General features: G+C 38.1%; 1 protein-coding gene across 1 annotated transcript in view; it reads left to right on the top strand.

Moving 5' to 3' along the window:
* The window catches only part of CCDC6 (coiled-coil domain containing 6), a 56,093-nt gene that overhangs the window by 7,015 nt on the left and 34,839 nt on the right, over positions 1-14,239 (top strand). Inside the window, exon 2 of the mRNA XM_042787970.1 lies at positions 13,981-14,130. Within this exon, the coding sequence (XP_042643904.1) occupies positions 13,981-14,130 (150 nt within the window). The remainder of the gene's footprint in view (positions 1-13,980; positions 14,131-14,239) is intronic.

Raw genomic sequence — 14,239 nt, 5'->3', positions numbered from 1 at the left:
CCATTCTCTGGAAGAACCTGCTGCTTTGTAGGGTTGGTCCTTTTTTTCAGTCACTCAGCTTTGGTAGAATGAATTTGTTTCAAGTTAAATAAAATGTAGAGGTAGGTGTCTGTTCTCTATTATTATTTTTTACAGTCTTGCTCATCTTAGTCTCCCGGAGTTTATCAGAAATAACTTACTGAAGAATAATGCGCAGTAAATATTTTTGAATATCATGCTTAGTACATGTTGGTATGAAATTTCTAATGAAATTTCCCACTGATGGGTATTTCTGATGTCAGTAAGCCACTTCGGAAATCCTGCTGTATGCTCTGATTATTTTATAACCATTTAAAAATAATGTATGGTATGTATTACTAAACCAAAAAGTCATATGGGTGCCATATACACAGCCTACACCTTTGCAGTTACCTTTATTACAAATAGTCCTTGGCTGGGAGATGAATCTATGCTTATGGCACAACTTGTTCTCTATAAAGCCATGCTGAATGACCCTTTTTATGTTTCTATCCTTTATACAGTAAATTAATTTGTTTCCAGTATTGCCATTGGGTTGATACCAAACTATGATAACCTTCTATCTCTTGCTTGCCTTTAAATATTACCCAACAGCTTTACCTCTTTTGTCTGTTACTTTATTGATGTTCCCATGTTTAATAATGGTGGAATGTCTTCAGTCAGTAAGAATACTGGTATATTGCTCTGAATTACTTTGGGAATGGAAGTGAAATAAGAACTGAGATTTTTAGAGTACATTTGGGAATTGTTAATAACGTAAAGTTCTTGGTGTTTCTGTGGGCTTGCTATTCTACGTAGAAATTAATTTTGCTTTTCTCTTAAGTGAACTTTCTCATTGAGGTTGTATCTTGAATTGTATGTCAGAACTGCTTTGTAGTCAGCTTTTACTGTAAAAGGGCCATTTAATGTCAGGTTTGAACATTTACTGAGACTAATGGCCATTATTTCTTGGTGTATTTCCAGTGACTTAAAAACGTTTTGAAGGAGAGAGTTGTTTTAATTTTTTTCTGCATTGTACACCTAACAGTTTTGCTTTCACTGGAGAAGAAAAATATTTGTGTATGCTTCTGTTGTATATATGCTAAAAATTTTTAATTTTATTTATTTTTTTTTTCACTAGTACAGTACAGGTCACTTGCCCAAACGAGTATTCTCAATACCAAGAGTTTTGCATCATTCATCTCTGCTGGTTTAGATGGTAGAATAAACTCTTAGGTTCTTTAGAGGTTCTAGCTCTGTTGCTAATCCCAATATTGCAAGGATAGTATAGCCAAGACTTCAGAATAATTTTTGAATCCTGGAAGTTCTGTACTTCACTTAAATTACGGTTTTGACTGCAGTGGAGTTCAAATTTTACTGCTGATTTCAAAGGATCATGGAAAGCGATTTTTTTTTTTTTTATTTTTTTTTTTTTTTTTATTTTTTTTTCCCCCAGAGTAGGTGCACGGTCTGTGGTTTTCTTGCATTTGTTAATTCTGTTTACTTGTCCTCATTGCTTGTTTCCTCCTACTGCTAATACTGACTTCGCTTAATATTGAAGTTCTAATTTTCAAAGGCCTTAGCTTTAACTGTTGCTATACATGGGGTGGTTGCTATACATGGGGTGTATTTTCACCTATAGGCTGTCAGTGCTAAAGCTCATTGTAGTAAGAGTGAAAATAATACTGGTGTGTGCCACAGCTGTGGTGAGCAAGTTTATGCATATGCTAGGGACTTCCACAAAAGGTTTTGTTTTCACACTGCACCTCATAAGGTGTGCTTGGGTGGGATTTCAGGTGGGGACTGGAAGAGTTGAAAGCTCTTGGAAGGGTGACTCCATGGCAGCTGCAGATGAGGCTGGTCAGGCAGCTGGAGTTATGGGGCACTGCAGAAGGATGGATTGCAGGTTTCTCACAAACAGATCTTGAAATGTGATTGGAATGAAGAAACAAGACAGGGCTCTCCTCCAAAGGAGCAAAAATTGTCAGCAGTAGACATCTGATGTATTTCAGCATAGGCTGCTAAAAGCAGTGAGGGAAACAGTTGCTTTACTGCTTTTTCTTGGGCTGGAGGTTAGGAGGAAGTTGCTGAATTTAGCAGCAGAGCAAGAGGTGAATCCTTTCTGTCTTAAAGGAAAAAAAAAAAAAACAAACAAAAAAAAAACCACAACAAAACAACAAAACAAAACGAACAAAACTGAAGGAGGAGAATAATAGGGACAAAATGTACAAATAGAATTATGCACAGGCTTTGGGATTTAAACAGAATGAAAGGAAAAGAGACAAAGATGTACTTTAGAAGAGAGGCCAAAAAAACAATATAAAGCAAATTCCCATGGACCTGTAACAGAAAACATTCTCATGATGTCTTGCTTTCAGCACAGCAGCCTGGAGGTGTCCAGAAGGGAACATCTCAACTTCCACTTCTTCAGTGAAGTCCTTCTGTCTGGCTGAAGAGGTGTCTTAGTTTTAATTAGGTGGACTGTTGTTGTCCGATTTTGATGTATAGGATGAGGTAATAAAAATGAAGGCAAGTTGTTTGAGGTGAACTATTCCACACTAAAAATGGAAGTGTCCAAGTAGGAAAACCCAAAGTACAAATTAGATAGGCAGGTTTCACGTCTCTCTGTGGGTTGCAAAGACTCCTTCACAAAAGCTAAAGCAAAATATTTACAGAAACACTGAAGCAATTTTTAATCCTGACAATTGAATTTGTGATTTTTTTTTCACCTTTTCAGTTAAAATACAGACGTTATAGGCTACCTGTTGCCTATGGGGGCAGTCCTTTCAGCTCCTGAGAGTCCTCTATCCCTTCGTGCCTTCCATTGCAGCAATTTTTTTCCTGGAAAAGAGGGTATTCCTTCAGCTCATCGACTGATACTCTTAATTTATGGAGAAACTCTTAGGATAAGGCTGTTTTTCCCTTCTTGACTCTTGATTTGACTTTGTTTGAAATTTCATCTTCTGTGCATTAATATTACATGCAATCTGTTTTTCAGTTTTGGGTAGGCTTAGTTGAGGTAAATGAGTATCTCTTCAGCTCTGCTGTAGATCGAAATGGCCTAGCAGTGTTTTAGCTATCTGTAAAGTTTCCTCAGATGCATTAGTTCTTTAAACTGCCTAAAAATGTAATGTTTCTGCTTATTACTCTTAGTTCTTTTATTGTTGTTGATGCTTATCATATTTAAAACTCATACCACTTACATAAATAATTCTGGCAACAACACACTTGTTCCTGAATAAAAGTATAAATGTTTAAGTGGTAAAACCCAACAATATTAAATGGGCTGTAGAATGAAGTTATGCTTCTTTCTGGGCCTTACAGTTTAATTTCTATTTTCAGCAGAGGTTGTTGGAAGGTTTTATTTGGTTTGGGGGTTTTTTGTTGTTTTTGTTTGTTTGTTTTGTTTTGTAGTGATGTGATTTCCACATTGTTTCCCTTTACTTTCAAATAAACAGCAAAAGCAGTTACTATGAATTCTGCAAAATGTAGGGGTTTTTAATCACCATTTTTCCAAGAACTTTAAACAATATGTGTTTTTTGCATCTGTTAAGGAGTAGAAATTTTGTCCTGGATATTGTTGCCAGGAACTGATTTGTTAGGCAAAACCCCTGTCCTCACAGACCCTGAAATCCTGACTGGGTCAAGAAGAGGGACACCTTCAGAGTCCTTTTTCTAGAGTAAATTTAACCTGTGATGTAGATCTTCAAAAAAACCTCCCTTTTCTCTGAAAATTGAGACATGTATCTGGAATTTCTTGCTCTATGAGTGGAAAGGTGGGTAGGCATTTCCTAAAAATTTCTCTGTGTTAGACCTACTTCTCCAGTTCTGTATGGGGTGAATATTCAAGGATGATTGTATTTCCCCCACACCCTGCAAACCTCTGTTTGTAGAAAACAGAGACAGAAGGTACAGAGCAAAGTATGTGTTCTTTCATATTCCTCATCATATTTTCATACACTAAATTGATAGACTTGTTTCTTGTCTTGAAAGCCTGAGAAGAGATTGCTCTTCAGAATACTGAGGTATGTACTGTAAGATGTCCAAACTGTAGACAAGGAAAAACCAGAATATTACTCTACTCACTGACTCCCAGGAAGTATAAGTAGAAACATTTGTTTGCTGTGATGGAGTTAGAGCTATTATGTCTTAACAGTGGGATGAACAGCGTGATGTTTGCTTTGTGAATGTGTTTTTTTGGAACAAGGTATGATTATATATAATCAATAATAAGCTTTGTCTCCAGCACTTGTGGATCACTGAGAAAATGTTTTGTTAGAAAACCAATGTGTGTAAGAGGAAATTAGGGGAAATTTTAAAAGGAGCACTCTTAAGAGGTTAGTTACATTGAGTGACTAGGGTCACCTTTCTGGTGTGGGGAAAAACATTGCCATCCCTGATGGTTATCTAAGTTGTATTTAAACTAGTCATTTAAAACAAACAAACTCAAAAAAAGTTTTAAAGAAAGTGAATCAAGAAATAATATGATGAGCACCTCATGCTATAGTGCTATATTTTGGAAACCCCAGAACTGAATTTTGATATGGTAGTCCTCCTCCCTAGGTTCAGTAAATTTAAAGTAAGGCAGGTTGATCAATGTGGATATACCACAGGTTATACACACCTGAAAGAAGGATCCACGAGTGCTGAAGGCCACTTGGTACTAGAAGAGAAGGATGCTGAATACACAGGCTGTGCTCAGGACCCAGTCTAGAAGTGAGGAAACTTGTGGTTTTCTGCCTGGGAACAGGGAGAGCTGCTGATACCTGTGGCATGCCAGTGGCACTGCGTGTGGGATGCCATGAAGCAGTGGTCTGACACCTTCTCTCTGGAAAAGCTGGGTATAACAGAACTAAACTTTGACTCTTACTGTATACTCTGATGAAGAAAAAACATTCCATATTTGCATACTTGTAATGGTTTACGTGAGCTACACAAGGTGAAGTAGGATTTTCATGAAGGTTATTGGGGGGGGGGGGGGGGGAGGAGGGGGGATGTGTGGGTGAGTGACTATTAAATCTCTGCTCCCTGCTTTTGTTTGTGGTGTTTTGTCTTTGAATGCAGAAACGGTTGTGGCAGCAAAGCTACTTTTAACAATAGTTTGCTGTGGTTGCATTTTGAGCAGAAGTTTGTTATTTTAAAACACAGCTCAGTGTCTGTTAGGGCCAACATACATACCTCTTAACAGAAGCTGTCTAGTAAATTAGTCACCAGTAGTCTATTCTTTTGCTGAATCTTTTGCTCTTCCTACTCTGAAACTTTGGGAGTATGCAATATTGAGTTTCCTAATTGGTCAGTCCAACAAAGTAGACCAATTAATGTGTGGGTACATAAAAGATGAATGGTGATTTATCAGTGGGCAGAAAACAGGCAAAATAAGTATTTAAAATGTTAGCTTAATAAGTGTTCATGCATTAGATATCGGATATTACAGAATAATTTGGACTGATTTGCTGCAGTACTACATTTCTTGTAGGTTTTGCTACGGAGTGGTGGTGTTGCTGAGATTGAAGCTGTTGTTGATTGTTGGTTTCTAAGTAGCACAACACATCCAGATTACATTAAACTTGAGTATTTCAGATGCAATTCAAACAAAACCCCAGAATTTTAAAAAGATGGTGATTCTAATTGATTGTGCAGGATATGGAGAATAATTAAAAAAAAAAAAAAAAAAAAAAAAAAAAACAAAAAACACCACCAAACCACCAACAAAACAGTATATACTACAATAGTAGCTATAAGCAATTTGATTTCTTTTTTTCCTATCTTTCATGTTCAGAAACATACATGTTCAAAAATTCAGTCAAACTAAAAATAAAGCTACAAATCTAGTGATGTGTACGTGTGCATCCTTACGACATTTTTCAGCAGCTTTTATACTGAGGCTGAACAAAAGCAAAAGCTGTTCCATGTGCTTCTGTATACTATTTGTTTTACACTGATTAACTAGCAAACAGTTTACAGTACAAAAAAATCACCTGTAAAACAGCAGTGTCACTGGCAGTCAAAGAGTAAAGTGAAAACTTCTGAAGTAGTCAGCAGTAAAGGATTAATACAGAGAGGTACTTCAAACTTTGGTTCAGTGTTTGATATGACAGTGTTGTTTTATTTTCCATATTGGCTGTCTTTCGTCAATGTAAAGCTTCAGTCAGGTATAAACTTAACAAAAATGGGGAAGACCCTAGGAAAGCCGCGCGTATCTTCTGGGGGAGCGGTGTTGCTTAACCTTTGTGCTGGGAATGGTCACTGGGCTCTGCGGGGCTGAGAGGGGAGCTGTGGGATACAGTCCTGTGCTTATTGCCTTCCGGGCGTGCTTGCATGTGTGGCTGTTATGATCCTTCTGAGGAACACTTAACATGTAGTTTGAAGAAATATTTTGCTTGTATGCATTGTACTTGAGGATTTAGGGGAGCTGGGCTTGTTGCTTCTGTGTTCTTTACTTGGTTTACATGTTCATCAGAAATCCACTGATAATGAAAATGCAAGAAGTGCAGGAAATGTATACTTTGTGTGCATGTGCAGTGATGAGATGGAGAAATGGCCTTGTGAAATAGAGCCATTTGGAAAGGTCTGCGGGCTAGATTTAATTTTCCTGCTAGGTCATTCCTGCCTTGGCCTGTAACTTCTGTTGGCTCAGGTTACAGCTCTTGTATACTAGAAATAGAGACTCTAGCCCTGATAACCGTCTGGGAGCTTGTTCTACATGATGATGTTTAAGTGACTGAAAAATAGGTGCTATAGAGCATGTGTCTAATGAATAGTCAGATTGTTAAGGTTGTAATGTTGAGTGCTCAAAATAGGAAATGTTTAATGTTTGCCTGTACAACCTTGCTACCTTTCCTTTGTGGTGCTTTATTGCCATATAGTCTTTAATTACATTAAGACTTGCCTAACAGCGTGTGGTCATGGTTAACCTGCTAATTAAAAGTTATTTTAGGTTTGATACATTTTTCTAGACCCTGTCTTGACATTTTCTTTATTGCAGGAAATACGGCTTTTTCACATGCTGCATTTGTGTTAGCTATTTAATGCCAGTATTTTGATATAACAAAAAGAGAGTACACTGTAATTTTTTAATCTCTTTTAAAAAAAGGCATTTCGATTATTTTTTTTAATTATTTAAGTAAATTCAGGAGCTGATCATATTATGAATTTCATGTAGCTTATTCTACCTTGTTTGTAATGAATCAAATACCTTAATTTTATAAACATTTGTGTTTGTGAGATGAGTCTGTGTTCATAACTTGCTTATTTAATTTTCACCACTTGTGTGTTTCAGTTAGGCAGGACTCTTGCAGGTCAACATCAAAACGCAGAGAGAGAAGCTGTTTCAAGTGTTTACAAATCTGAAGTGGAATGCAGTTGCATACCACCAAACAATTTACTTTGTTGCTGATGCTAAGAGATTATTTAGCATATACGAATACTACTGAACTTTGGTGTTTAGGAAGCTGGTCAGTTCTGAGGGCTCTTTTAAAGTGCTATTCCTTGTTTGGCTTTCTAAACCACAAGATGTATGCACCCATATCTTGAAGGTAACTGAATTTTTGAGAGAAGGTCCCCTAAGGCTGCGTGAGTGATGTTGAGCTGAAAACATTTGACATTTGGTCATGGTTAAAGCTGACTTGGGAGAAAAATGTATGTCTTATGTCATTTGACTCTCCTCATTTCTGCAGTCCGTCTGTGGCCGTTGCAGAGTCATGCGGCGGTATGCTGAATCACTTGGTAGGCATCGAGTGAAAAACTTGCCGTGACTGGAGTTAGCAGTAGGAGTGTTGTGACAGAAGAATTTTGAGGTGTCCAGCCAAACCTAACTGACCTTTTAGAAAGGAGGGGGGTGGGGGGATGAAGGGGAGAGAGAATTTTCAACTGTAAATGGAGATTAAAAGGAGCTTTATTTTAACACTTTAAATAATTGCTTCTCATACAGATATTCTGTTATTAGTGTAATAAACAGCAGATACTTTTTTTTTTTATTCCCTCTTACAGCAGAACTCATCTGCTGAGTAGCTGAAATGTAATAGGAATTGTGTTTCAAGGAGGTTCTGCATGTGGCTTTAATGTTACATGATAGGTAACATTTGGAGTAGTTGAAGTTATCAGGTTGAGGTTCAATACTGATTCTTTTTTTTTTTTTTCCTCTGTTAATGTGTTTTGGAAATAACATCTGGTAAGCTGTTTGGTTTTTTTTAAAAAAACATACCAAGGTTTTACTGATGATTTGTTGTTTTCAAAAGTATGGGGCTTCTAGGAGATACTGTATACCCAAAGATAACATTGCACAGTTTGCTCTCTGTGTAGCTCTGTTACCCCTGAAAATGCATCTTAAAGAAGGGAAAAGGAAAAATAAAAAAGTACTTTTATGTCAGAACTGAGGAAGTGACCCTGGTTAATCAGGAAATCACACTACAAATTATACCCAGAACTTTAATGCCAGCTCACCACTCGAACTACAAGAGCATTCACTCTCTTTTCTATGCAGACAGGCCACCCAGCTGAAAAAAATACCTTTGCTTGGGGGGGAAAGCTGCGCCCACATCATAGTGGGACCGGTGGAACTTCCTTGTCCTTCAGCCCGGACAGATAGAAGTGTGCTGCTGGGCAGTCGCAACAGTTGGCAGTAGCGTGAGCTGTTAGTCTCTGAATTACTGGTGACTTCTGTTCCTGTGGTGGTTCATGTTTCTCCTTGTCTGAAATGCACATGGTATGTGGTATGTGTGTTTCAGGTGCGGCTGGAAGGTTTGTAGGAAAAAATAGCTCCAGCCTGGGAGAGCTGCAGTGTGAGAGTTCTTCCTGTAAGGGAACAGTATCAGCTCACTGGAATATTTATTGCATTTGTAGACCAGTAGTTTTCCGTGCTGTTTTAAACTGGTGCCAGAAGTTACAGCCAGAGCAGTAACCTGAGTTAGTACTGCTAGAGGAGGAGTGTGTACTTCAGGAGAACTGGGAAACTTAGATTTTATTTTATGCAAGAAGTGCATATTCTAAAATCATGCCATTGTAACTTTCTGCACTTCACATCTTTTTTACCTCATCGTATTTTTTAGAAGGACTCTTGGAAAGGCTGCTTTCTGAAGTGACAGCTTTAGTTCAGTGTAACATGTGCAGCAACTGAGATCATCTCTTCCTGAAGCTGCCCCAACCTTTCAGTCTATATTCAGTAGCAAAGATTGAGTTTCTTGTGTGCAGCAGCCAGATTAAACTGCTCTTCAGCTCCATCTGCAGGTTTATCCTGTCCATAGGGTCCTGGCCACAGAAATAGCACCGTAAAAAAATGGATGAATGGTAAAGAGGACATTGCAGCTATTGCCTTTACGATGAGGGACCTTCAAGAGATCAAAACATGCTTGGTAGGCTGTTTTCAACAAAATCCCCTGAAATCTAATGTCACCTCTACTCTGGATGGTACTGGAGACAGGTGATGCTTTGTCAGCATGCAAGCCAGGTATGGTTGGCATCTGGCTTTCAGGTGGTTGAGTGTAGGTGGCTGGAGCAGTTTGTGAAACACTTGTTACTGTAATGGTGTGTGAAGTGAAAGCTGAAACTAAAATACAAGAACTTGTTCACATCTGATCACTGATAATACTGTACTGATACTGACTAAGGAGTAGGTATTACGACTGTTGAACCTGCTTGCTTACTTACAGTATTGGGAAGGTTTTTGTAAAGCTTTTAGGAGAACTAACTAGGGGGAGAAGATTGCATAGAGAGCTGTGATGTATTTTTTTATTTAAAAAAAAATTTTATGTACTATGTTCAAGCTGATGCTTCATCAGAAATACTGGGTTTTGCTGCTTCGTAAAATAGTGCCACTAGAGCAGCGTGGTTGGGGTATGGTCCAGTGATAGAGAGCATCCCACCGTAAGCAGAAGCTGTGGCCTCTGCTAGAAGCAGGAGGACAGAGGAAATCTAGCAGTGTGAACTTGGTCTGCTAAAGGTGTATCTACAGGAAGAAGAACTGAGAGCAGGAAAAGACTCTAACACGAAACTTTTCAGTTTATGCTGTTATATGCAGCAAGTGGAAAAATAACTTCTAATGAGATTCAACTCCTAATATGATACTTAGTTACTATATAAAGTGTAGGAGAAATATGTTTCTTAATTCCTTTAAAATTAGCTCATTGAATTATAAGCTCACAAGGACAGGTTTTTACAACACTTCACACATCAGCTCTACTAGTGATCAGGATTTCACTTGCAGCTGCCATAGAAATAATCGGATTTTTCTTCCTAGAAAATATGAGGGGGTTTATGTGCATGAGGTGCTTTTTTTTCCCCTTTTTATTTCTTGATTTCTTGCAAAGTAACATGATAGTCTTTGCTGTGTATGGTATTGACCACAACAATTACATATTTTCCTTAGTGAATGCTTCCATGAAATGCTCCGAGTCAGCTATACATGGCATTTTGAGACACTGGAGACAGGTGGATGTGATGTGGTTATGCAGAAAATCTGTGATGGAAGTAGGTTGCTTGTTTTGGGTTTCCAGCGAGTGACTGATCAGGTGTTATCATTGTATATCACTCAATGCCTTAGCAATTTACTTTGTAATACAGTATACAGAAAGAGTGAATTGCTTTTAGTGTTTTTGGATGTTGAATGTGATATGGATAATAGAGAAGACCTAAGAACTCGGTACACTCATGGAAGACCTACTGTCTTTGATTTCCATGATTTCCATGTTCTGTTTCTCTTTTTTTTTGCTGATCACATCAGAGCCTCTCTTCAAATGCAGGTACTTAATAAGAAGGCAGATTATCCATATGGAAACACAGTGTATTAACGTCCAGAAAAATATTGCAGTGACAGAGTCTGTGCAGGAAATAGTAATCAAAACTGACTTTTTAATGACTGTTTTACAACATCAGTTTGATTATGGGCTAAATGAATAACAGATTTCAAGATTTTAGGCAATATTAAGGTAAGCATGAATGATTTTATTACTTAAGATAATTGAACTATCTCCAAGTAATGAGTAACAAGATGAAGGAAAATTTTCAGAATGGGATTATGTGGATTTAGGAGAAATGCAGTCATTCATCATGTACTTTTGTATCCAGTATTAATAACTGTATGATGTTTTTTGACTAAAAGTTTGTGTTGAAATTTCTGACCCTTGGATAATTTACGTGGACATTCATTGTATTAAAAATGATGTGTGGATATCTGGAACTTACAGTTCATGCTTAGATTTATAGGGTTCCTGTTGCGTGTTCAGTTGAGAAATATATTCTTTGTATAATGGAGGCAGATGTAATCAGTCAGCTTTTCCTTTGAGCCAGTTGAATGCAAGCTGGTGTCTTGCACAGTGTAGGCAGAGGGGGGTTGTTGCAGAGCAATTTAAACAGGTCTAAATTGTGGCTGTTCATTCTTAGTTTCCATGTGCCAGCACTCTGCCTGTGTGGTCATCAGTTTAGGAAGCAGATCCAGGAAAGAAAAATGGGAGGAGGAAGAAGGGAAAGGATTAGGTTTTGGGTGTCTCCTGCCTGTGCTGGCCTGCTGCCTGGCTGCGTGAGCACCCGTGCGAGCACAAAGGAGGTGCAGTGCTGTTTGGCTAGGAGTGGGCTGGGATCTTGGCAGCCCATGTTCACGCTGGCCTATTAATGTAACACCAGGATCTGGCTATGAAGTGTTGTGCAGGCTCAGTGTTGTAATGTGATTTTAGAGCTTTTGATTGGTGCAAAGCATGAGCGGAACAAATCTGTGCAAGTTAGAGATGAACAGAAATCAAAGCAGGAACACCCTGATTCTTTTCTTTTTTTAGAGCCAAGTGCTTTGCAGTTAAATTTTAGGTAAGCTTGGTCTGTGTTATTGTCTTTTACTGTCTGAACCATTGAAAAGTAGACACCGGTAGAAATTCTGTGTAGTGAAGGCTATGGAGGAGTTGATTTTGGAACAGCATGCATGAATTTTAACTATTCGAGGACAGTGCACTCTTGCAATTTGACTTGTTTACTCTGTTCTGATGTCTCTAAAGACATAAGGTTGTTAGTAGCTCTAAGTAAGCCACATTTAGAAAGTGATAGTTGATACTGAGATCAGATAGATTCCTTGACTTTTAATCCTCTGAGACATGATCTGACAATTTAGCATTTCTTCAGAGCTTTTGGACAACTCTATTTTCTTGATGTGACAAGTCATAATATCAGTGCTGAATGTGCTGGAGTAGCAGTTCTCTGCCACTGAAATATACAAACCTTAGAGAGGAGGTGCTGTGCAGGACCTAAGCTCCTTTTTTTTTTTTTTTGTTTGGGGGGCTTTGTTTGTGTTATTTTTTATTGTTGTTTTTGTTTTGCTTTGCTTTTTTCAGGTTGGGTTTGTGCCAGCTCTACTGATGACAGGGAGGAGGGAGCTGGTGGCAGATAGATATTAGGAAAGGGCCAAGAAAAGAAAGCTATAGAGATGGGAGAAGACACAACAAGTCAGATAAAGATGTGAAGAGAAAGACTTGATGGAAGGAGAACTCAGCTGAGAAGTTTCCAAACCACTGCTTTAGATTTTATGATACTGGTGATATTGTGAGGAAAATTTACAATTGTCCTATTGTTTCACCAAATCTAGACACTTATGTTCTTTAAGTAACTTTTCTTGTAGGCATTGAAAGTGTCTCTGTTTAAGTAATTGTCTTTTGGACTACTAGAGAATAGATCATCCCAATTAAAAGATCACTGACATAATGAAGTATTTTGAGTATTTTCCAGTGTACAATATGTTTAAATAGATGGTTATTTTGGCACATTTTAAGCAGAAGGTTATGGAAGCTAAGTTTTCAGTAAAACTCTAGTTATACTTCTGTTTCGGTTCTTAAATTTACCTCTATCAAATTTTACTGAAATAAAACTTACTGAATCTTTACATGTAGTAAGCTGTATGTTGGTATAGTTTTATTAGAATCAGGGCAAATCACAGATCTGCAGTTCAGGTGATGTGCATTTTACTGCATGGGATGAAAACACTCCTCAACACTACATAGTCTCATTTGTTACAGGTGATGGCTTGGGAATTCTGTATTTCTGTCATTCTGTTGTTTTGGGCTCTTTTTGGACTGTGGAGTTAAGAGTTGGCTCTCCCAATTTGTAGCTGTGATCTTGCATTTGCTCATATCAAATACCCTTCATGCTCTTTTAGAGCAGACTTCCAAAAGGTAACTTTTGTGTTCCATTTATCCAGTTTCTAATATGTACATTAAAAAACCATACAAACATCTGAACTGTAGGGAATGTGAGGGAGGGAAAGTGCTCACAGTCTGGCTTTCTGTGCAGCAATCCCTAGGTGCTGGAGGAGAGCTGAAATGGCAGTTGTCTTCTCTAGTGATTCTTCATGGGGAAGATTTCCAGAGTACCTCTCCTCTTGTGAAATTTGGAAATCCTCAGGGTAAAGCTACCACATGGCATTTTTTAAAGTTGATGTTGTATGTAGTGAAGTAGCAGTTCTGAGAAGTAATATAAGTAAGCTTTCCTGGGCAGGTGGTTGGGTAGAAATCCTTGTGAGATGACTGGGTAAAAGAATAAATGCATTATTTGACTTCTAGAAAGTGGGGCTAGGGTCTAAGGAATCTGGAAAGAAGACATGGTGCTGAGTGTAGCAGTCTCAGAGCTGAGCTTCAGCTCATTGTGAAGAAAGTTTAGAGAGGGAGTTTGTTTTTAGGAACAGAGTAGGTAAAAGTAGGTATCTGTGAATCAGTAATGCTTTTATAAAGTTTAAAATGTTGTGGATTTCATGCGTTTGGTTGGAGGTGGCCACTTTAAAGCACCAGTATAGTTTCCCAAGTTGAAAGATGGGGAACAAAAAAGGAAGAAAGTTGCTACAATGTTAAAAAAGGGGATGGTAACAGCCTTTAGATCCAACCTACTGTTTTCCAGGATGATGGGCAAGATTAAAAAAAAGAGGTGGGGAGTATTTAAAAGGGAATGGAATAATTGCAGCTTTGAATGTGGAAACTTGCTCTCTTTTTACTTAAAAACTATGTCTTTACTTTACAGCAAGCAAGGGCAGAGCAGGAAGAGGAATTCATCAGTAATACTCTATTTAAGAAGATCCAAGCTCTACAGAAAGAAAAAGAAACACTTGCAGTAAACTATGAAAAGGAAGAGGAATTTCTCACTAATGAGCTCTCAAGAAAATTGATGCAGGTAATTGGTGCCTTTACTGATGTTTCTAGGAGGAGATTCAGGACCAGCTGGTGGCTGAACTTTTTTGGTAGTGTGAGAGCAGTCAAGGGGATGTGGTTAGGTTGTAGCT

Source organism: Tyto alba, unplaced genomic scaffold (genome assembly GCF_018691265.1).
Source record: "Tyto alba isolate M040663 unplaced genomic scaffold, T.alba_DEE_v4.0 Super-Scaffold_1, whole genome shotgun sequence".
NCBI classification, from domain to species: Eukaryota; Metazoa; Chordata; class Aves; order Strigiformes; family Tytonidae; genus Tyto; species Tyto alba.
The sequence above is the reverse complement of the archived record's forward strand: the minus strand, read 5'-3'. Positions and strand labels throughout refer to the sequence as shown.